The 24,642-nt window shown below is 44.8% G+C and overlaps 2 protein-coding genes across 4 annotated transcripts in view; one reads left to right on the top strand and one right to left on the bottom strand.

Annotated features, from left to right (window-relative positions):
- Positions 1–11: 11 nt before the first annotated feature.
- On the top strand, positions 12–12,222 carry LOC148388021 (phospholipid phosphatase-related protein type 3-like). Of its 2 annotated transcripts, XM_088393211.1 has the most exons (8): positions 12–144; positions 3,939–4,026; positions 6,590–6,775; positions 6,851–6,974; positions 7,545–7,734; positions 7,822–7,879; positions 8,343–8,516; positions 8,670–12,222. In XM_088393211.1, exons 2-8 carry the CDS (start codon positions 3,940–3,942, stop codon positions 9,912–9,914), a joined length of 2,064 nt encoding a protein of 687 aa, XP_088249337.1. In that variant the 5' UTR covers positions 12–144; position 3,939; the 3' UTR covers positions 9,915–12,222. The 2 variants fall into 2 exon arrangements, with proteins under 2 accessions (XP_088249337.1, XP_088249338.1); XM_088393212.1 differs by having other exon boundaries at positions 7,482–7,734; positions 8,343–12,222.
- The window catches only part of misp (mitotic spindle positioning), a 58,760-nt gene continuing 37,110 nt past the window's right edge, over positions 2,993–24,642 (bottom strand). The window contains exon 4 of one of the 2 annotated variants that reach the window (XM_088393208.1): positions 2,993–3,663. In XM_088393208.1, coding sequence (XP_088249334.1) covers positions 3,655–3,663 — 9 coding nt within the window. In that variant the 3' untranslated portion in view covers positions 2,993–3,654. Of the gene's footprint in view, positions 3,664–15,481; positions 16,715–24,642 lie in introns of those variants that run through there. The other variant, XM_088393203.1, reaches the window with a different exon arrangement.

The raw sequence follows: 24,642 nt of genomic DNA, 5'->3' as shown, positions 1-24,642 counted from the left end.
TAACAGGCGCACGCGCCCATGTGACACTGCAGAGCGCGGGCGCGTGCATCTTCCTCTTCACGAGCTCTGCGGACAAGACGGTCGTGCAGGCGTTTCCCTTCTTTGTCTTCCTGTGTTCAAGGTGACAGTGGAGCATCTGATCAGGTGAGACGCGTGACGCTATTTGCGCCGCATCTTTCTTTCTCACTGCACTCGGCGCGCACGAGAGCAACGTACTGCGTTTTTAATTACATACGGGTGAATTCAAGCAAGTGAATTCAAGCAAAACTGTTTTTCGGTAGGCCACGCCCCATCTGAGTGCAGCTGCTGTGATGACATGACGCACGTGGATGGGTGTATGTAATCTAAGCGTGTGCGTACCAGCGACAGCTCGTCCAGTGTTCTGATTTGCGATACAATACTGTCTACGTGGTGTGTTCATATCACATTTGGGTCTTTTCCATATCAACGGTGAACACTAGTGATTGGTTGATGAGTCGTCGTGAAGCGTTTCGACACATTGCCAAACTGTAATGATACTGTGTCACTGCGTGCTGACACCTGCTTGACCTTAAGAATACTACAGGCAACCTAGTTGACAGACTCAACTGACACTGATTTGATGACCTAGTATATACATTAATTAATTTAAGTATGATTTATATTGTATTCTTTCACATATTTAAATTTAAAATATATTTTCCTTTTTCGTTACAGTGAATCAATAATGTGAACATGTATCATAACATGAAAATCTAAGTGAACGTTTTGTGAAAGAGGACGCTTGTGCGCTGGGATTTGTTTTGTAAACATTTTTATTTAAAACAATAAGTTTTTCCAATGTTTTGGCATTTAGCCTGTTGTGCTTTTTGGACACAATTTCTCCAGCCGTTGAAAACATCCGCTCACATGGATGAGGCTCGAGCGCAGTGTAATGGGCCTTTTGATTGTCCCAGTGTCTGACTTGGGGCTGCTCCATAATTCTTGATAACTTCCACGTTGAATCGCAAAAGATAGATATTGTTTTGGCAGATCCCTCCCGTTGACAATGCGCTTCCTTTAACAGAGGTTTGGCGCGCTTCCTTGACAGGCGATATTTCTGCTGTTTTTGTCACGTGACTTCCTTAAAGCGATACGCGCTCGGACACAGGGCTTCGCTCTATGACAGGGGTGGGCAATTAATTTTTACAAGGGGCCACATGAAAAACCTGAGTTGTGTCAGAGGGCCACACCTACGATAACTTAAACCTGCTCAATTTTCTTCCATTGTAAAATGCACTAAATTATTTATTTTAAATAGTTGGTACTGGTAATTAGAAGAATACAATTATTCTGTTTATATTTATATTAAGCTATGTGAAATTGTGGTGTAAAGGGCAAATAAAAAAACAATTATTAATCAGTACAATTTATTCTTAACTTCTTTAACTTTTTCTCAAATGACAAAGCCGCTCCATCTCTGGGTGTGAAGTTTGATAAAAAGTCCTTGTTGGGCTTGCAGTTTTGCTAGCAATGCATTAGCCTCTGATGCGCGCTGTTTATCAGACAGATGTATTTTTTCTCATGCTTGGTCATGTAGTGGCGTCTCAAATTATATTCTTTAAACACAGCGACCTGTGTACCACAAATCAGGCACATGGCTTTACCTTTCATTTCTGTACAGAAATACTTGGCAGTCCATGTCTTGTTGAAAACACGGCGCTCCTTGTCAACTTTTCTTTTCTGAGGGTCAGCACACGTTTCTCGGGCAGCATTACTTCGCACTGTTCACCTTCACGCACAGCTCACATACACGTACGCTACACGGAAGTGCGACGCCTTTCAAAATAAAAGCAAAACAGTTGTATTGTACCCACGACACTATTTTTATTTATTATTTTTAAATTACGATTGGCCTCATGCGGGCCGGACAGGGACGCACAAAGGGCCGGATGTGGCCCGCGGGCCGTAATTTGCCCAGGTTTGCAGCTCGGCACATGCGCCGACGCATCGGTGTTGCCAACACAGTTGCTACATTTGCCCCCTAATATAGCATGTAATAAAGACCCCTTGTTTTTATATGTGAATATTTTGTGTTTTCTGGTCTCTTTTAAGTCCTATATTCAAAAAGTAATTGATTTAAAATGTTTTAGGCCATGCTGTCACAATTTAGGATTTCAAAAGGGGTGCCATGCTGTCAGTAAGCTTGTGATCAAGCTGAATTCTCGCCGTATTTGTGAGTTCACAAAAAACACGAGGATCTATGGCGGTAGATTGGGGTCAAAAGTTGTGTACTTGGGAAAAAAAAATAAACAGGGCGGTTCCACCCCCCCCCCCCCACAACTCGTTTTTTCAGTTTCGCCTCTTTTTTTTCCAGGTTCAAATCTCTGCAAGTTGCATACTTTTGACCCAAATCTGGCATGGGGGCATGGTACTAGCTGAGCGGGGCGTGGAACCACGAGTGACGGCTTGGAACCACCCCCTGAGAAACAGCGCTTTCAGGGAATGTAGGAGCTAAAACAAATTAAAGTTGACGCCTATATACGATATAGTCATAACATTGGCAGCCTTAGAATTGATGCCTGTGACAAATCTATATTTAAATACCCATTTCTGACAGCACTGAGCACTGAAAGAGATTTAAGGGCGATCGATTTAGCCACATTTTGCAGTTCAGCAGCCACAATTCAAGTACTATTATGCCCGATTTCGAATACCATAATGCTGCCAATCGCTCACTGATTTGTTACATTAATCCGGAAACTCTCCACTTGCCTCAGGCTCGTCCAACCGGCCTGCAGCTGAATGGGGCGCTAAATTGCCAATTCTCCACACAGTGATAAACACAGTGAAATTATTTGTTTTAGGGTGGGGGGGACGCTCTTGTCGCCCCCCACGTGACTTAAAAAATGCGGCCCTGGGCCGCCCACGTTGCTTGTGCCAAAAACTGCTACTGGGTGGCACCCTGGCGCCCTCCATTACTGCGTGTATCACGTTTCTTTTTTTTGGACACACGCACACACACGTTCATATGATTGATTGATTTGATTGATTGAACATTTATTGATCCCGGGGGTGGGGAAATTCAGGCCCCAGCAGTATCCATACCACAGAGTGGGTATACAAAAGACACACAGATGGCATGAGAGCAACTCAATAGGCTCTCATAAGGTTGGCACACAACGGCGCTAGAAAGTGCGAAAGCTAAAAGCCATCAAAGCAAAGGAAAGCAAAGCAAAAAGATAAAGGAAAAAAAGTAACAGCGACCAACCAGCACCCCTCAATATCAGAGAACACCCCAAAACACACAAAATAGCCTCCACTGGGTCCATAGACAGGTGTAAGGGCAGTCCAGTTCAACAGCGCCCATTGGACCGTTGTCTTGAATCGGTGAAGACATCACAAAGCAGGCAAACGTGTGAGCAGCGACCTGGGCACCCAGTCGGGGCACGTGCAGATGGTCACCACGGGGCTAGCACGGCGAAGGTCGTTGGTTCCGACGAGCACGAGGGAGCGGACTCCCCACAGGGGTCGCGGCTGCGAGGCCAAGGCTTGGGACCCCGTCAGGACCGGCCGGATAAGCAGGAAGCCGTCGTAGAGTTACGCCGGTCTCGACCGATGTGCGCAGCTATCCCGGTCCCAGGGGGAAAAAAAACATATCCGATCCAAAGCGATACAGAGGTGCAGTAGAAGGCATCAGCATCGCTGAATGGACAAAAAGGCAGAAAGAAAAAGGAGAAAAGAAGGAAATAAAGAGAAAAAGTGAGAACACTGCTGGGAGGCTGCCACTCACATCGGCGCCATACCAAAAAAATAATAATAGTAAAAAAATATATATATATATGCGGGAATCAAACTCACGGTGTCGGCACACAAGACAGGCAAGTGCACCCCGACACCATCAGCGACTCCCTGTATTTCGTTGTTTCAGTTTGCCGTGCACTCGGCTTGTGACGTCGTGTTTGTATTGTGTGTTCCAGGATGATGATGAGTTCGCCACCCGACAAGATAAAAAAGAAATGGTACAAGGCCAGTCTCACCCTCTTGCCATGTTTCTACTTTGTCGAGGTAATCGCACACACGCATGCATGCATGCAGTTACAGTATCTCACAAAAGTGTGTACACCCCTCTTGTGTCTGTAATGTTTAACCATATCTTGTCATGGGAAAACACTGAAGAAATGACGCTTTGATACAATGTTAAATAGTCACTGTAGAACTTGGATAGCAAAGTGAATTTATTGTTACTTCAAAGTAACTCAAAATACAACCATGAATGTGTATGTTGGGTCTAAATACGATTAGACATTAAATCACTCGCTGGAATGAAGAGGAGAAGACAACCAGAACAGGTTTACTCGCGAGGAGAACGATAGAGAAAGCAATCTCAGTTACAACCTCCATCAGTTCTGAGTCCTTACTCCACGTGCCCCTCTTTTTAATGTTATGGTTGCCCTGGTTACAGAGGCGTTGCTACACTAAAGGGAGGGGGGATTGTGTCTGTAGCAACGCTGATTAGCAAAAGAATGTAGTGTGGTGTGAATTAGCACTTCGTTGTTGGCTCGTGACCCCCCGCAGAGGCCGTCCCCAGCCGTCTTCCCTCACAGTTGGCTGACTCGTCGTCGACTGTGATCAAATACCTTGAAGCACGTTGATTGCCGCTTTGCTGTGGAACAAATGCAACTAGACCTTTGCTAACTTTATCTACTTGGTAAATTAACACATAATAATAATAAGTAACTTGTCCTAAACACTTCAACACACATTAAGCAAACGTGAGGTAACCGGTATGCAGTTCCTTAAACAAACATTGAGTAAATATGGGATAACTTTTATGCAACTACTACTAACTGTATGTAACCTTTAACAAAGAAAAACAGGTCTGATAAACTACAATCTATGAACCAAACCTATATCTAAATGAAAAGGAATGAAGTTCATGTGAATCAAACAAAGAACATGTCACCTATGCAAATAAGCCCTGCTCATTGTTAGTGAAGGCCTCTTACGGGAACGAAAACACACAGACAACATAAGGACAGGAAGGATACAAATGGCTGACAGGGATCAAAAGACATCCCTATCACTAAAAAGGAAGAACCTAGATAAAAGGAAAGATAAACTCGCAAAGTCGAGGCCTCCAGGTCTGGCAGGCCAAAGCTTCACTTAAAATTATTCCAACAGTGTAAAATGCTGGCAACAAAAGTGAGTACACTCCAATTGAAAATCTCAAAATTAAGCCAAAATTGGGACCAATTAGGCATTTTTCCTCCCTGTGTAATGCGACTAGTTAGTGTAATGAGGTGTTAGGTGTGATTGGGGATTAGGTGTATTAAATTAGGTATTTTCACTCTCATACTGGTCATAGGAAGTTCAACATGGCACCTCATGGCAAAGAACTCTCTGAGGAACTAAAAAAAAGAATTATTGCTCTACATAAAGATGGCCTAGGCTATAAGAAGATTGCCAACACCCTGAAACTGAGCTGTAGGACGGTGGCTAAGACCATACAGCGGTTTAAGGGGACAAATTCCATTCAAAACAGGCCTTGCCATGGTGCGCGCTCTGCGTCATATTCAGAGGTTAGCTCTGGAAAACAGGCGTAAAACTGCCAGCATTGCTGTAGAGGTTGATGGGGGGGGTTGTCAGTCTATCAGTGCTCAGACCACACGCCGCACACTGCATTCAATTGGTCTGCATGGCTGTCGTCCCAGGAAAAAGCCTCTTCTAAAAAAGATGGACAAGGAAGTTCGCAAAAGGTTTGCTGAAGACAAGCAGACTAAGGATATGGGTTACTGGAACCATGTCCTGTGGTCTGATGAGACCAAGATAAACATATTTGGTTCAGATGCTGTCCAGCGTGTGTGGCGGCAACCAGGTGAAGAGTACAAAGACAAGTGTGTCTTGCCTACAGTCAAGCATGGTGGTGGGAGTGTCAATGGTCTGGGGCTGTATGAGTGCTGCTGGCACTGGGGAGCTACAGTTCATTGAGGGAACAATGAATGCCAACATGTACTGTGGAATACTGAAGCAGAACATGATCCCCTCCCTCCATAAACTGGGCCACGGAGCAGTATTCCAACACGATAACGACCCCAAACACACCTCCAAGATGACTACTGCCTTCCTAAAGAAGCTGAGGGGGAAGGTGATGGACTGGCCAAGCATGTCCCCAGACCTAAATATCTGTGGGGCATCCTCAAATGGAAGGTGGAGGAGCGCAAGGTCTCCAACATCCACCAGCTCCATGATGTCATCATGGAAGAGTGGAAGAGGATTCCAGAGGCGACCTGTGAAGCTCTGGTGAACTCCATGCCTAAAAGGGTTATGGCGGTGCTGGAAAGTAATGATGGCCACACAAAATATTGACGTTTGGGTCAAATTTTGACATTCTCAGTCGGGGTGTACTCACTTTTGTTGCCAGCATTTTACACATTCATTGTTGTATTTGAGTTACTTTGAAGTAACAATAAATTTACTTTGCTATCCAAGCTCTACAGTGACTACTTAACATTGGATCAAAGTGTCATTTCTTCAGTGTTGTCCCATGACAAGATATAATTAAAACATTGCAGAAATGAGAGGGGTGTACTCAGTTTTGTGAGATACTGTAACTTGGGTTGTCGTGTAGCTTCCCATCGTGGCCTCCTCAATGGTGTCGCTCTACTTCCTGGAGTTGACGGACATGCTGCGGCCTCCGAGACTCGGCTTCCGCTGTCACGACCGCGATCTCAGCAAACCATACGTGGACGGTGGCGACGAAATAATTCCGCTGCTCATGCTGCTCAGCCTGGCCTTCGCCGGCCCAGCCGCCTCGGTACCTGCCGCCTCCGAGCAAACGAGGGACCGCGGCCCCCTCTCCTGACACGCATGTGCTTGCGTGCGGCGGCAGATCATGCTTGTGGAGGCCTTCCTCTATCTGCAGTCCCGTACCACAGCCCAGCAAGCAGAAGGCAGCATCGCCGCGGGAGGCTGCAACTTCAACTCTTTCCTGAGGAGGACCGTCCGCTTTGTGGGTACGAGCTCCGCCACAGCTGCACAGCAGGAAGTTGGTCGTCATATTCTGCTCAGACTGAGGCTTAAAACAGGCGGCGACGCGCACCCGCTCAGGTCTCCGTGACTCCTCGCAAATAATGGCCTTTTCTAGACTAGGGTGAAGAAACAATGACGACAAGGTTTTTTTGCTTTTTTTTCGTGCTGTTTTGCGGGTTTGCTGTGGCAAGTTTGAAGCAGGAATGTTAGGCAGCGGGACAGCCACGCAGATCCGATCAGCCACGCGGATCCAATGCATTGGCATGCCCTCAGAGGAAATGAATATGCAGTCTGCTTCTTGGCATCTCGGTGCCCTTAATGGAGGGTTAATGGCGCTTTCTCATTAGAAGAAATTCAGTGAGTGGCCAAGCATCACTCGTTTTAGCACAAAGAGCCCCACAGAGCCAATTTTGCTCAGGGCGCTATGCAAGCCTCCATCCGGTTGATGGACCTGCTCTCCTTCTCTCCCTTCTGGTGGGGTCGGATCGCAGGCCACCATCCAGTTGATGAACCTGCTCTCCTTCTCTCCCTCCTGGTCTGGTGGGCCATGTCAGGCGTGCACGTGTTTGGGCTGTGCGCGACGGCGCTGGTCACTGACATCATCCAGCTGTCGACGGGTTGCCACGCTCCCTTTTTCCTCACCGTCTGCAAGCCAAACTACAGCCATGTCTCCTGCGAAATCAACGCCTACATCACCAAGGACATCTGCTCCGGACACGACCGACATGCCATCGCCGCCGCCAGGTGTGCCCCCCGTCGCAGCTCCCTCAGCTTGCTTTCCAGCTCGAGCCTTCCTCACTGATTGGTCTCTGCTCTTTTCTGCCCGGGCAGGAAAAGCTTCCCATCGCAGCATGCCACTCTGTCTGCATTCGCCGCTGTGTACGTTTCTGTAAGTTGGACCCCAGGTGAACGTCACTCAAGCCCAAATCACCTTGTGCGCTTGCACAAAGCTTTGTCTGAATTCTCTCTGCGTCACTCCCGTTTGCTCGCCTGATCCCGTTCGTTAGCCCTGCAACAAAATGGGATTTATTTCCAAGAAGTCCAACAGAGGTCACGCTCGGCGCTACCAGACAGCGCAATGTCATCATCCCCTTATCAAAAAGAAATAGTTGAAGCACCTCCGATCAAAAAAAGCAGATTGATGCGGCGACAGGTGATGGGGAGAGCCAATTGGTCCACCTTAGAGAATGGGCGGGTGCTGACTAACGACCCGGCGAGCTAACGGGGAAAGCACAGAGGCAAACTACAAGAACGCACCAGATCGAGCAGATTGTGGAAAAGCAAACGCAGATGGTTTGAGGCAAGCGAGAAGAGGCTCAGTGGATACGCGCCCTCTGTGTCCCGCCCTTCAGATGTACTTCAACTCCACCATCTCGGAGTGCACCAAGCTGCTGAAACCCGTCTTGGTGTTTGCGTTCGCCATAGCCGCCGCGCTGAGCGGCCTGACCCAGATCACGCAGCACCGCAGCCACCCTGCCGACATCTACGTGGGCTTCCTGGTCGGAGCTTTCATCGCCGCCTACCTGGTGAGCTTTTCTCGCCGCGTGCGCCACCTTGGATTGTTGTTGCTAGGATACCGCCTGCTGGCCTTTGCTGGCTTTCGCTGGCCTTTGCCGGCCTTCGCTGGCCTTCGCTGGCCTTTGCTAGCAGCACTCTTGAAGCTGTTGATTTTCACGCAGGCTTGTCACGCCGTGGCCAACTTTAGGTCCTCTGACACGCCTCTGGCCCTGCCCCCTCCGCCCAGTCTGGAGGACCCTTTGCGAGCTCTGACCGAGCGAGGGCACGAGTCAGTCTACAACAAGGGCCCCGCCTCAGCCTCTGAGAGCAACGATGAGATAGCGGCCAGCCCGGGACCCCTTCAGAGGGAGGTTGCGTCCATGACAAGCCTCAAGAGGGCCAGTGCGGATGTTGAGCTCAGGGCTCCGCGGAGTCCCATGGCCAAGGAGACCATGCTGACTTTCAGCAACACTTTGCCCCGAACCAGCATCGGTGTCAGTGACGGAACTCTTGGTCCGGCTCAACCTGTGCAACCGCTCCAGCAACGTCCAAAGACTGTCCATGTCCCCATGGACACGGTTTTGTCACAGCGTCTCTTGTCAGAATGGAAGAAGAGATCTGCGGAGATGCGAGCTCAGAGCGTGCGGGATGACAACGAACTCGGCTCCGACGGCTCCGACTCGGGGAGAGACAACAGATGTTCTCCCATCCTTGCCGTGTCCTCCGGCAACGCCTCATCCGACCGCAACCCCACTCCTCCGGGTTGCGCCGCCAAACCTGTGGCCACACCGAGAGCGCCGCAGATCCAGCAAGCAGTAGCGCCTCCGATTTCACCCAAGAGCTGCTTAACCCGCGCCAAGTGGTTGGCTATTCGAGAGAAGGCTGGCATGGAATGTTTGGGTGGCGTGGCGGCCAACCACCCGCGACTGCTTCAGGTGGTGGCCATGTCCAAGCAGCAGGGGCTTCTGGCGTCCCTGTCCTCGCTGGAAAAATGCTCAGAAAGCGCCACTGCTTGTTGCAGCTCTTCAGCCGCCCCCTGCCTGCATTGCCGGCCGGCTGGTGAGAAGCAACGTGAAGCCGTCGTCACCGTGAACGCCCACACCTCTCACCATCCTTTGGCTCAAACGCCACCAAGTCCCTGGGAGTGGGCCAGGCCCAACCTGTGTGACACATACGACCTGAACGGCCTGCAGCAAGGAGATCCCGCCGCCTGCGGCAGTAGCTTCCGACAGCGGCGAGCTGGCGCCAGTTATGAACCGTCGGCACAGTTTGAGGCATTGACGGATGCGCAGCGCAAAGGAATGGCCAGCAGACGCAAGACGTCGCTGGTTCTTCTGGAGCGAGGCGCTCACCTTACAAATGAGGAGAACCACCTCAGGAGTTTCCAAGGTTGCGCAATGAAGGATGAGTCCAGTGGCTTCTTTTGAAAGGTTCTCTATTTTGGAGACAATCATGTCTGTAATGCAGTCGCATCAATTCATCAGTTGATTCTCATTGGCCGCTTTGCTGAGCAGTGGGCAGAGCACTCTGATTCACGGTCTGAACGACATTCGTACTATGAGTGCAGAATCGTATGTTAACGTCACTGCCATGTAGATTTGGACCAAAAAAAAAAAAAAAAGCCATCATTTTGAACTTAGATGTTGAACAACAACAATTAGGATTCATTAACACCTCCAATTTTGTAAACAGTCAAACTTCAGGCTTTGGACTAAACATGAATCTAAAGTTTCTCTAGCGATTGCCATCATTCACAGTGAGGATAAAACAAACAAACATACAATAATCAAAACCAGTGAAATGCAAAGATTAGTTTTCCTTATTCAAAAAGCCTCATGTCGCATCTCCATTGAAGATTTAATTCTTTCAGCCACGGTTATGAGATGTTTACCATGGATATTTCAAAATTCTGCATTTCAGTGTTACAATTGGTAGCTGTAAACACATTGCTAAAGTGCTTCCATCTATCAAACATTTATAATTAACAGATGAAAAGATCAACATTGATTTTGTTGCAGCTTTGGGAATTTCTGTTTCTTGACTTGCGTTTTATAATGAGGCAGAAGTGCCACATCGAATATGGCGGCCACGGTGACGTTCTGCACCAACGGATGAGATGAAACTTCTTCGTATACGCCCAGGTCTCGGCTCTGAACTGGGCTGCGATGCGATCGTTCAGTTTCCATGGTGATGCTAAATGTACGTGTGCAATTGTGACAAAAACGCGAATGTTGACGTAACGACGCGCAAGAAAAGCAAATGAATGTCAGGAAGGGGAGGAAGTCATCCAAAACAACTTGGACGGAACCCCTAATGAGAAAAATACACCGAATTTTGATCTTTTAGCCTGTTAGCTATACTCTACGTGCCAATATTTTCGACAGGGGCGCGCTTTGGGCGAGAAGATGGCTACATCATGGCCTGGTTGCTCGTCCGTGTCAAGGAGCTCAGGGCACATTCAAACCAACTTCCTCCTTCCACTTGGATTGCGTCAGCCCCAAAATTGTTTTAAGTCCCTCTTCAAACCATCAGCCCAACGGACTCCTCCGACGCTGCTTCCCGGTCAATCCAGATAAACACCAGATTAGCGACCAGTCCACGAGTCTGTCCAAGCCCCGCGGGTCGTCTGCCAATTGCGGGGAACAAAAGCGCATTCCCGAGTTCAGTCTTGGATCAACCAACCCTAAATCGGGAGCCCCAACCACACAGATTCCTGGGTGTGCACATCAGTGAGGACCCCTCCTGGTCCGCCATACCGCGTCACTGGCGAAGAAAGCTCAGCGTTGCCTGTACTTCCTGCGGAAACTCAGGCGAGCAAGTGCTCCTCCGGGCCGTCATTGAGAGCGTCCTCTCCAGTTGTATCACTATCTGGGGTGGTAGCTGCACTGAATACAACTTGAAGGCCCTGCAGCGCATAGTGACCACGGCTGGTAAGATTATTGGTGCTTCACTCCCCTCCCTGAAGGGCATTTACACCTCCCATCTCACCCGCAAGGCGACCACGATTGTGAGTGATGTGAGTCACCCCGCTCACTCTTTGTTTGATCTTCTGCCCTCTGGGACGAGATACAGGAGCCTGCGCTCCCGCACCGCCAGACTCACCAAAAGCTTCATTCTCCAGGCTGTTAGGATCCTGAACTCTCTTCCTCCTCCTGCGTAGCGTCCTGTACTTTTTGCGCTATGTCTGTCTGCTGTATGCACACTTGCTCCATTTTTGCTCCTCTTATTGTGTGAAGGCGATGGCCTTCACACATATGTTATTCTACACCATTCTCTCTTATTATATTTTATTTTCCACACTTTTTTGTCCCGCTTCTTCTTCCACATAATTCATCCGATTCACTCCGTTCCACTTTTGACGTATTCCAAATATTCACGAGATGAAAATTTTCCGATTTTGCAAAATTCGCAAATTTACGACAAATTTTTCCCCATTCATTCTTAATGGCAGATTCGACATTTCACATTTACGTCATTCCACTTTTAAATTCACATCATTCAGCACATTCAAACCACATTCGGAATGATTCTCGACATTCCCAAAATTGCCAAATTCAAAAATTTCACATTTTCACGTTTAAAATTTCAACAAAATTTCACAAAATTTCGTTTTTCACCTCTAATTTCTACATTTTTTAACCGATTCAACCCATTCCAACTTTCAACTGTTCATCTTTGCCTGCCTATTCCACAACTTCTCACCTACAAAAATTCCAAATTTGAAATTCAACCAAATCCAAAATTTCGTTTTTCTACTCTAACTTCTACATTTTTCAACCGATTCAACTCATTCCAACTTTCAACTGTTCATCTTTTGCCTGCCTATTCCACAACTTCCCATTTACCAACAATTCCAAATTTGAAATTCAACCAAATTTTTCAAAATTTCGTATTTCTACTCTAATTTCTACATTTTTCAACCGATTCTACCCATTCCAACTTTCAACTGGTCATCTTTTGCCTACCTATTCCACAACCTCTCACTTACCAAAAATTCCAAATTTGAAATTCAACCAAATTCTCCAAAATTTCGTTTTTCTACTCTAATTTCTACATTTTTCAACCGATTCAACCCATTCCAACTTTCAACTGTTAATCTTTTTTCTGCCTATTCCACAACTTCCCACTTACCAAAAATTCCAAACTTTCAAATTTGAAATTCAACCAAATTCTGCAAAATTTCGTTTTTCTACTCTAACTTCCACATTGTTCAACTGATTCAACCCATTCCAACTTTCAACTCTTCATCTTTTGCCTACCTATTCCAGAAATTCCCACTTACCAAAAATTCCAAATTTGAAATTCAACCAAATTCTCAAACATTTTGTTTTTCCACTCTAATTTCTACATTGTTCAACCGATTCAACCCATTCCAACTTTCAACTCTATCTTTTGCTTACCTATTCCAGAACTTCCCACTTACCAAAAATTCAAAATTTGAAATTCAACCAAATTCTCCAAAATGTCGTTTTTCTACTCTAATTTCTACATTTTTAAACCGATTCAACCCATTCCAACTTTCAACTATTCATCTTTTTTCTACCTATTACACAACTTCCCACTTACCAAATTCCAAACTTTCAAATTTGAAATTCAACCAAATTCTCCAAAATTTCGTTTTTTTACTCTAATTTCTACATTGTTCAACCGATTCAACCCATTCCAACTTTCAACTCTTCAACTTTTGCCTACCTATTCCACAATTTCCCACTTACCAAAAATTTCAAATTTGAAATTCAACCAAATTCTCCAAAAATTTCATTTTTCAACTCTAATTTCTACATTTTTAAATCGATTCAACCCATTCCAACCTTCAACTGTTCATCTTTTGCCTACCTATTCCACAATTTCCCACTTACCAAAAATTCCGAATTTGAAATTCAACCAAATTCTCCAGAATTCCGTATTACACTTCTATTTTTCACATTTCTCAAGAAATTCAACTCATTTCAACATCCTTCGGCATCATTCCCCAAGTGATTCAAAGTCTTCGCCTTCACGCGCAATTTCTCCAGAAATTGCATTTTCTAGTTTATTGTGTTATTTGTTTATTATTTATTCATCACTCTTATTTATTCATTGTTTGTGCCTTCTTGTTTTATTTTCTTGTGTAGTTTACTTGTATGTACATTGTGAACTATATCTTCTCACCGTGGGATAGTGGGAACGTAATTTCGATCTTTTTGTGTCTTGGCATGTGAAGAAATTGACAATAAAGCAGACTTTGACTTTGACAAGGGAGCCAGGCAGACAAACTTTCAATGTGAACTCGTGAATGTAAACAAAGGCTGCATGACAAATAAAACGTCTGTAAAATTGAAAAAAAATGTTTGTAGTATTTATCTATAGCAAATATGAAGAACATCCCACTGAGCCATAGATGTCTATTAGACGTCTCGTCTAAGTGTAGACCTATTTTAGACGTCTATATTAGGTCATTCTATAGACCTAATATAGACGACAAAATTAAATCCATCAACTATAATAATATTTCAAAATATTAAACTCTAAACCAGCCGTAAGTTGGAAAAATAATGTACAGGAGTTGTATTGCTTTTTTTTAAACAACCGTTGAGCCGTACGTGTGGTTATTTCTGTAACCTGATATAGACAGATGACAAAATTAAATCCATCAAATATGAAATATTAAACTCTAAACCAGCTGTAAGTTGTATAAATAATGTACAGAGGTTGTATTGCTTTGTTTTTTGCTTTTGTGTTTGTTTGTGCAACCATTGATCCGTACGTGTGAAGTGTGGTTATTTCTATAACCTGATATAGACGTCTATAATAGGTTATACCATAGACCAGTGGTTCTTAACCTTGTTGGAGGTACTGAACCCCACTAGTTTCATATGCGCCTTCACCGAACCCCTCGTTAGTGATTTTTTTTTTTTTAAATTCAAGACATAGATGTTTTTTACTAATGCACAAAATGAGCTGTGCATGAACATCACCTTGTTCAAAGAACAAAACCAACACAATGCATGAACTCGCAACAAATTACATACTTGCAAATCAGAAGCTACACGATAAAACAGGTTTGTTCGGACCTCCTCAGTGGGGGCTCTGTCGAACCCCTGAGACCGACTCAAAGAACCCCTAGGGTTCGATCGAACCCAGGTTAAGAACCACTGCCATAGACCTAATTTAGACGACAAAATTAAATCCATCAAATATGAAATAGTAAACCCTAAACCAGCTGTAAGTTGTATAATAATGTACAGAAGTTGTATTGCTTTGTTTTAAATAACCATTGGTCCGTGTGAAGTGTGGTTATTTTTGCAACCTGGTATAGTTATTCCATAGACCTCATATAGACAACAAAATTAAATCCATCAAATATGAAATATTAAACCCTAAATCAGCTGTAAGTTGTATAAACAATGAAGAAATTTGGTATTGCTTCGTTTTAAATAAAAAATAAAACACTTGGACGGAAATCAATTTCAGAGTAAAAACAACTCGGTAACTTCCCACTAGTGCATAAATTGTGTGCCACCGTGAAACAAAACAAGAAGAAGAATTAGAAGCAGTAGAAGTAGTGTGCAGAGCAAGTAAAGTTTTCCTGCGCGTTTGTTGGCGTTTAAGTCTACTATAGACAAAATCCCTCCTGAAAGACAGTAGGGAAGGCTGCTTAGAGGTGAGTCCTCGAGGTTTTTCAGTAAGAGTTTGAAGGAATGGGATCGAAATACAAAAAGTCCTGCCTAGCTACAAAAACAGATATGCTCAAACCTCATTGAATAAAGTACATAAGCAGACAAGTATATTCACATATTAAATCAAGAACATGTTTTGACTCATAATGAAAACTACGGTCGGAAGCATAATTAAACTAAGAATGTGACAAACAAAATGCATGGTAAGTGGTGAGTAAGAACTTTGCATAGTCAGGGAAACACACAAATGAATAATGTACTTACCCTTGATTTCTATTGTATGTAAATGAGGTAGGGGTCATAAAATCTTATGGCCTTTTATGGCGCCATAAATCAGCGCCATTTTGGATTGGGGGCATGTGCGCCAGTCTGGCGGGCGCCAAGATAGCGCCAAGATAGCGCCAGTCGAGACGGCGCCATCTTTGGCTGTCGCCATTTTGGTTTGCTGGCGCCATTTTTGGATGGGGACATGCATGGGCATGTATAGGGCCTCTGAAAGAAACCAAAGAAGTGAAGACTGAGACACCCAAACAAAATTTAGACTTACACAGGTTGGTTGAGTTCAATCGATTCGATTCGATTCAAGATTCGATTCAAGAGTTTTATTCGCCATGTTTGAGCGTGCCAAACAAGGAATTTGACTTCGGTAAATCACAGCCTCTGTTCAACATTTAGGTGACTAACAACAACACTCAGGACATGTGAAGAACGAAAGATATTCTCAAACATCCCCTGATCTTAAACTCCCAAGAGGGCAAGGAAAAACTCAAAACTCCAGCTAGGGGAAATGAGAAACCTTGAGAAAAGACCACAGATGGGAGGGTCCCTCTTCTAGGATGACCAGGCTGCAATGGATGCAGAGAGGACACATAGTACAAACAGTGTAGACAAAAAAGGTGTGGAAAGCAGGATGTTATTGCACAGTAATGACTCTGAGACTCTAAGAGTGGTGTGAGTTCATCAGAGCGACAGCCTGGGGGAAGAAGCTGTCTCTGTGTCTGCTGGTTTTAGTGTACAGAGCTCTATAACGGCGTCCGGAGGGGAGTAGTTCAAACAGGCTGCAACCTGGGTGCGAAGGGTCTGTTGAGATGTTACTTGCACGTTTCCTGGTCCTGGACAGGTACAAGTCTTGGATAGATGGGAGGTTGATTCCCATTATCTTTTCTGCAGTCCTTATTGTCCGTTGCAGTCTGTGCTTGTCTTGTTTGGAGGCCGATCCAAACCAGACAGTGATGGAGGTGCAGAGGACAGACTGGATGATGGCAGTGTAGAAGGTCTTCAGCAGCTCCTGCGGCAGGTTGAACTTCTTGAGCTGTCTCAGGAAGTACAGCCTCTGCTGGGCCTTCTTCCGGACAGAGTCTATGTGGCCGGTCCATTTCAGGTCCCGAGAGATTGTGGTTCCCAGGAACTTGAAGGTGTCTGATGAGAGAATAGTATTACTGCGGATAGTGAGGGGTGAAAGTGGTGAAGGGCCTCGCCTGAAGTCCACTGTCATCTCCACGGTCTTGAGCGGGTTCAGGTCCAGGTGGTTTTGGCTGCACCAGTGGACCAGCCGCTCCACCTCCTGTCTGTACACAATTCTTGTTAAGAAAGCTCTGTTTTCAGGAAAGTACAATACAGCGCTGGGCCTTTCGTGCAACCATGCTCAAGAGCAGAAAGTCTCCATTCAGAAAAGGCAACGTTCAAGGTTCTTTGGTCAGCTTATATTCAGTTGTACATGCCGGTGTGGGCCGAGTTTGATGGGTGATGAGTCTTTGGGGTGGGGCAAGTTCGCAGGAGAGTTTGATTCCATGGGAGTGGGTGCTGGTTCGGTGAGAGCTGGTTCCGTGGTGTTGGGTGCTGATTATGGGCGATTCGATGTGTGGGGGGGCTGTTGTTTTCCTTTTCGTCTTTCGGCCTTGGCGATCATCTTTGGCCGGGTTCTTGGCTCCCTCCCTCTGGCACCTGCTGGTTTTATCTCCAAGTGACCTTCCTGTAAACATTCTCCTCCATTCTTGCACATACACTGTCGCACCTCGTCCATTCATCATCCTTCCACTTTTGTCATTTTGTACGGACTTATGTGAAGTTTTGTGTATGACATCATCAATTCGTTAATGTTCCCTCACAAATGAATAATGTACTTACCCTTGATGTCTATTGTATGTAAATGAGGTAGGGGTCATAAAATCGATGGCCTTTTATGGATTGGGGCGGGCATGTGCGCCAGCCAGTCTGGCGGGTGCCAAGATAGCGTCAGTCGAGACGGCGCCATCTTTGGCTGTCGCCATTTTGGTTTGCTGGCGCCATTTTTGGATGGAGACATGTATGGGCCTGTATTTTTGTGACACAAACCAAAGAAGTGATACACCTGAGCCAGATTTGCTATCAACCAGTGCATCTAGGGGTCAAGGGGGGAGTTTTGTTGAAAAAAGGGGGGTCAAGGGGGGAGTTTTGTTGAAAAAAAGGCATTTGAAGGAGATAGTCAAGGTGTTGCTGCATCTAATTTGACATACAATAGCTTGTGGGGCCTCCGAGTTGTCTGTGTAACTTTGTTGAAAAAGGCATCTAATTTGACATACAATAGCTTGCGGGGCCACCGCTAGTTGAGTCAGGAGAGTCAACATTATTGGCTCCGAGTTGTCTGCGTGTAACTTTGTTGAAAACAACATCTGAAGGAGAAAGTTTAACATACAATAGTTTGAGCTGAGGTCGAGTCATTAAAACGACGGCACAAATCATTAGCGGTAGCAAAGTGTTATAGCGGCACGTGACCCCATAGGCGTGGTCTTTTCTCCACCGAATTTGAAGTTAGTTTGGGACGGATGACCAGTGCTCATTTTGAGAAGACAAGCCAGCGCTCTGATCAGCGGAGTCGGAGTGCGTCAAAAATTGTTTCGAGATGGTTAAAGGTAAGTCATGTTACTATTTTGTCGGCATAATAATAATAATAATAATAATAATACACTGGGGGTATTTGTAAAACATGATGTAATGTTCATGTAATGTTTGTAGACATCATCGTTTTTACCGATGTCCAGGCATCCTTTGACGACGACTTTAGCGGCATTTATCTAACACAATCAGACTACGGTGAGTCAACCGTTCATCTAAGGTAGTTAATATAAATGCTATTAGTTGGTGATTTATTTTATGTATGTAACAGATCTCGTGGCCGCGGCCACTAGGAAAAACAAGCAGCCGAAACAAGTTGATTTTGAAACACAGACTCTAGTGGATGTCTCTGGACGCCGCATCGGAAACGGCAGAGCCAATCGCATCAGAGCCAGCGAGACCAACTGCATCAGAGTCACGTGCTACCATTGAAACCAATCCACTTACGTCCCACGCCGACCGACAGGAAGCATCCACGGACACAGAATTAGCGGAGGCTCTATCTGCGTACAAATGCTTGAACCATCCTCACGAGTCGACAAACAAAGTTAGAGGTATTCCTTCTATTTTTTTCTCCTTCTATGTTATCATTCGACTTGCTATTTTTGGTATTATAACGGTTTAACAGTTTTTTTTAATATCTACTTCCAGTTAAGCGTCATGAAACAGGACGAGGGGTTCAAAGAGGAAGGAGAAGGAGGAGGGGGTCATCCTTCTACAGCACGAGCCACTCAGCCACCAGGGGGCCTAAGCCGGCACGCGAGAGTCATCACCACACGAATAGAAGACATCCTGTCTTAGTTTTACAGTGCTAATTGTATCTACAAAAGTCGGTTACAGGAATGTTTTAAGCTAATACGTATTCTGACAGCTTTGGCTGAATCAAGATAGGTCTGGTTTTTTTTTACTACTCTGTGTTGTTTCTGTTGTGATTTTCTTAAAAAAAAGAAATATAATGGACCATCCTAACCTCATGTCAGCAGAGTCAGATTTCTTAACAAACATCGACGAAATAGATTTGCAACCATTTTGTGAAACAAACCAAAGAAGTGATGCACCTGAGCTAGATTTGTCAAGCGTTAACAATGATTTGCTATCAACCAATGCGTCTACGAGCCAGATAGCAGATTTGCTCAACAAGGTGAACACTGCTTTGTTGGAGGGAGAAAGCCCCGTCAGTCCTGCTATTCTTACCCATTTACAAGTTGTCACAAATGAACTGCGCAATCAAAGTCTGAGTAAAGGTAGACAGAGTCCTACACAGATCCCGTCACAATTGCTAAACATGATAGCAGAATTAAACAACCAAGCTAATGATAGCAGCGGGCGTATCAGTCCTGATATTCCTGTTCAATTGCTAAACATGATCCAAAATCTAAATACGCAGCCTCTGGTTGACCCGTTGACCGTTAAGCCTGTCGATTCAACGCCGGCTATTATTGATGACATTCCACCGGCATTTCAGCCCAACAACTGCTCTGTTATAATTGATCACGAAATAGATGTTATTGATGACAGCACACCAGCATTTCAACACATGCCCCACCAATCTAACAGCGGTTCTGTAATAACTGATCAGCGTGGCGGTTCTGTTGTCGTCAATAGACCGCATTTCAATAATGTCGAGGTAAGGCGGCAGTTAAATATACCATCGCAAGCCAACATCAATGATTTTGCAACCTCTTACCTCCCGATTGAAGATAAAATAGGTGATGTTTTGCAAGAGGTGGTTAGCCGAGCACAACCAGGTGATGTGATTCAAGCTGAGTTAGTGAGTGGTAATGATAGAGCTCACATCTACCAGCAAACAAGTGACATAAACTCTATCAGAGATAGTGTATCAGACATGCTTGAGCGTTTAGCCCAATCAAATGCAGAGCTTCTGGCTGATGAGAGTTTAGAGCTTATTGTACAAATAGTCACTCCATTGTGCGGTGGAATGCGTCATAGGTTGGTGAACAGTACCAACAGAGAAATTTTGAGGTTGAAAAAAACGACACTTACACATACCTTGTAATAAAGACAACAATCTATGCTTTGCTCTCTCACTAACCTATCTGCTAATTGACACACTAACAACAAAACAGGCCACAAGACAGGCACGGCTTTTATATGAGAGTGTGGGGTTGAACACCTGTGAGTCTGGGGGATGTCCATAAATTTGAGAAAGTTCTCAAATGGAAAATAACTGTAATGTACCGAAAAGAGGACTGTCGCCCCTTGACTTTTTTCGACACACATTATCCCAAAACAGACAACGACACTTTATTTGTCTTACACCTCGAGGGTCATTACTACGGCATGAAAGCTATAGAGGCATTCGTTGGTCACGCGTTCTTTTGCAGACATTGCTACAAGGGGCACGAGAATTGGCAACAGCACCAGTGTGAAGGACACTGTAGCATTTGTCTTGATCCGTGTTGTAAACAACGGCGGATTAAACGTGTTATCTGCCCCGATTGTAACAAAACTTGCCGTAATGAGGAATGCTTTGCCAAACATAAAGAGTTTCGAGCGACGAATCGTGTGAGCAACTGCACTTCATACAAAAAATTATTGTGTTGACAAATTTCTCAGATTTCTTCGAAACCCACGGTTTAAACAAACTACATTTGTTGCACATAATGCGAGAGGTTTTGATTCATACATCTTGAGAAGGAGAATGCTTGAATTAGGTCTCAAACTTGACATTCTGATGCAGGAGAGTAAAGTTCTGTCTTTTGTCGATTTAAACACAAAATCTCGATTCATAGACTCGCTCTCATTCCTGACGATGCCTCGAAGTGCGATGCCTAAGGCCCTGGGGTTTGAAGACAAATCAAAGGGTTATTTCCCACACAAATTAAGCTCTTTAGAGCATCTAAACTATGTGGGGTGTCACCCTGACCCTACGTACTGCGATATCGAGCGAATGTCACCCCCTCAACGAGCCAAGTTTGATGAATGGTATGCCAAAGAAGCAGGGACGTGCACTCATAGGAGGCAGGTGAGGCAGTGCCTCACCTTGCCACTAGGGGCTGTAAAGGGCTCAACATGGTTTCCTCAGCTGTCACCATAAGTTGTTAAAAAATGAATAATATAATAAAACATAATATATCTGTCCTGTGGTCTATGCTTTTAATGCAGTTTTGGTGTGTTTCCAATACATTTGGATCATTTTCATAGTCAAAATAGCTGTACTTCTTGTTCAAATAACAATGGGAGACGAGAATCATGGAAGCTGCGGCAGTGACAGGTAGTGCCTCTCAGGCCGTGCGTGTGAGAGTGTGCACCACTCACACACACACTGCAGTGAGCGCGTGCAAACGGCGCGTGCTTGCAGTCAGCGGGAAAAGGCGCGTGTCTTGAGGCAGCCAGTACCTGTGCCACAAAGATGGGGCAATAGTGAGCCTGCAACTAATTGTTCACGTCTCGTTAATCACGACACGAGTAAATGCGAGAGTAAATTAAGAAGAAGAAAAACAACAACAAAGTCATCGAGATCTTCGTCTAGAAGGACAGGAGAATGGACTTCATTTACAAGTAAAGGTAAGAATACTCCAGTGGTGTGTTTAAATGTACAGTGGTGTGTTTAAAATGTTATTAAATTTAATCAAGAATGGGATAACAACCATGTATGCTTGTAAATCTGACTTGTGAGTCAGTGCCTCAGCGTCATACAGTCCGTTTGTAAATCTGACTCGGAGTCAGTGCCTCACCAACCCCAACCCTCACCGCACGTCACTGCAAAGAAGCTAGCAATGTGTTTGATTTTGCTAAACAGGCAATAGCCTACTGCGAGAATGACGTTGACCTGTTAATGCAGGGGTGTGAGAAATTCAGGGGTGAGTTTTTTGAGGCCACCGGAACAGATCCATTCAAAGCTGTGACAATAGCCTCTGCATGCATGAAAGTTTTTCGCACTAATTTTCTAACCCCTCAAACACTAGCCATTACACCTTCAGACAACTATATGCGTCTGAAAAGCTTTTTCGCATGACTCTATTCAGTACATGCAATGGATCATGCACAGCCAAAATATTCACATTAGGCATGCATTGAACGGGGGCAAGGTTAAGATAGATAACTACACGGTAGGCGGGTATTCTGAAATTGGGGGCGTAAAAATTGTGTCTGAATATTTTGGTTGTTATCACCGCGGCTGCGCAGAATGCTACGACCTCTCTAAAATATGTCCGACAACAAAATGCCCCTTTCAGGAGAGGTTTGATAACACCCAAAAGAAAATTCAGGAACTACAGCTTAAACAGGATGTGCACCTTGTAATTATGTGGGAGCACAAATGGTTGCAAATGAAAAAGTTGAACATAGAGGTGAAGGAATTCCTGAAAAAAGCGAAATTTCCTGCACCGCTCAAGCCGAGGCAGGCCCTCTTTGGGAGTCGAACAAACACATTCATTTTAAGATACACGGCAGAACCTAACGAGCGTGTGTTGTATGTCGATGTGACGTCATTATACCCTTTCATCAATAGTACAGGCACCTACCCCATCGGTCATCCAACGATTATCCACGGTGATTTTAAAGACCCCAGGTTGTATTTCGGTTTCATCAGCGCCACAGTCAACCCACCCCGTGGTTTGTATTTTCCTGTTTTACCCTTCAAAACAGCTAAAGGTAAACTCATCTTCACACTGTGCCATACATGCGCCGAGCGTAACAACCAGCAGACGGCGTGTACACATAATGATGAGCAAAGATCATTAACAGGTGTTTGGACAACCCCTGAATTTGTTAAGGCACTTGATCTCGGCTACACGGTTGCAGATATTACAGAAGTATGGCATTACACAAGGGCGAGCGACACAATTTTCCGTGATTACATGCGAATGCAATTCATCAGGGTATCCAACTAGACCCTTCCAAAATTGCTGTAAACCAGGGAAAAAGGCAGGTTTCAAAACTCGGTTTTAACAATCTATGGGGGAAACTCGCACAGCGTGAGAACATGACAAACACAAAAATTATGACAAAATCTGAGGAATTTTCTGAACTTCTGTTTTCAGGTCTGTACGATGTGAAATTCTTCCACTTAATCAGCGAAAAGCTTTTGATTGTACAGTATTGTTTCAACATAAACAATGAGATACCCGCGTCAAAAACATCAAACGTGGCTGCAGCGTGTTTCACAACAGCCTATGCACGTCTAAAAATGTACAGCTGTTTAGAAATTTTACAGAGGGGAGTCCTTTACACCGATACAGACAGCCTTGTGTACACGGTGAAACCGGGCACAAGTGTTCTCCCTTTAGGGGATTATCTGGGTTATTTGACAGATGAGCTTTCGAATGACAGCATTTTAGAATTTGTCTCAGCAGGGCCAAAAACATACGCTTACAGGACGCAGGAGACAGGTCACACAGTCATGAAGGTGAAGGGACTCACGCAGACTCACGAAAGCGGTCAAATCTCGATAGCATGCTCAATTTGGTTCAAGGGTACATCGACACATCAGGTGCAACCTCAGATGTGCTATACGCCCCTCAACACAACATTGTTCACGATAAGCGAGGGTTTCATCTCAGAAACACGTCATTTTCCAAGCGGCTTTGTGTGGTGTATGATAAAAGAAGGCTGTTGGGACGAGGCACCACTGAACTGTTTGGCTATAGATATTTCACTATTTCACTATTTCCCTGCGTGCGAGCGTGTGTGTGTGTGTGTGGAAATGGCTTTTAACCAGATAGAATTTGACCCTAGATTAGAACTTCCTTTTTCATCTTTAGCAGCAGGGCCTTCAGGTTGTGGCAAGACTTTCTTTGTAAAAAATTTATTGGAAAATCCTGAACATGTTATGAGAAAAAAACCTGATAATATTGTCTGGGTTTATACTTCATATCAACCAATGTACGATGAGCTCAAAAACATGAATAAAGACATCATTTTTATCAAGGGACTGCCTGAATCTTTTGATGACGAGAAGTTGTTCACGCCACAGCAGCAGCATTATTGATTCTGGATGACATCATCTTCCAAGCTTCGGATAATCCAGAAGTGGTTCGAATATTTACCCAATAGTATAGACATCATAAAAATTCGGCCGTACTATTAGTTTGAACAGTATTATTTGATTTTGTTCAAAAACCCCCGCGATAAATTGGAAGTGAATGTTTTGGCGAATCAAATTTCTCCCAACAACCGGAAGTTTTTCCTGGAGTGTTTTGAGGATGCTACAAGGGAGCCGCACGGGTATTTAGTGATAGATTTGACACCAACGTCCCCAGAACAATATAGACTACGTACAGGTTAAAGGGAAATCTGCTTTCGGGAGTTTGCAAACATATTTTTTAAGGTTGTGTTAAACATATAATCATATTAATATCTAGTATTGGAGTGCTCGTGTGGATTGGTGGGGGCCGAAGAATGTGCAGGCAAACTGCATGAACTTGTTTTCTTCGAAGTGTTGTGGAATAGGCCTGGATAGGGAGTACCGGACTAGAACACCTCAAGGTCGGTGAGGAACGAGAACAACAGCACGTCTATGTGACCGGGCTTCGAGGGGAAATCCAACCACCTGACCTCAGCGATAACACCAACATGGGGAGGAGATGGCCATCGACCAATCATCTCACAATATTTTGCATGCTTTAATATTCATATTGTGTTTCTTTAAAACTGGGCA

The sequence above is a fragment of the Syngnathus floridae genome, chromosome 13, assembly GCF_059516105.1.
Source record: "Syngnathus floridae isolate MCC-2025c chromosome 13, RoL_Sflo_1.0, whole genome shotgun sequence".
Classification (NCBI taxonomy): Eukaryota; Metazoa; Chordata; class Actinopteri; order Syngnathiformes; family Syngnathidae; genus Syngnathus; species Syngnathus floridae.
The sequence above is the reverse complement of the archived record's forward strand: the minus strand, read 5'-3'. Positions and strand labels throughout refer to the sequence as shown.

Bases quoted from the DNA above. Each gene is read 5' to 3' on its own strand.
- LOC148388021 (XM_088393212.1), top strand. From the start codon at position 3,940: ATGATGATGAGTTCGCCACCCGACAAGATAAAAAAGAAATGGTACAAG. The intron at 6,776-6,850 runs GTACCTGCCGCC...GTGCGGCGGCAG, and splicing joins TCGCCGGCCCAGCCGCCTCG to ATCATGCTTGTGGAGGCCTT. The intron at 7,735-7,821 runs GTGTGCCCCCCG...CTGCCCGGGCAG, and splicing joins CATGCCATCGCCGCCGCCAG to GAAAAGCTTCCCATCGCAGC.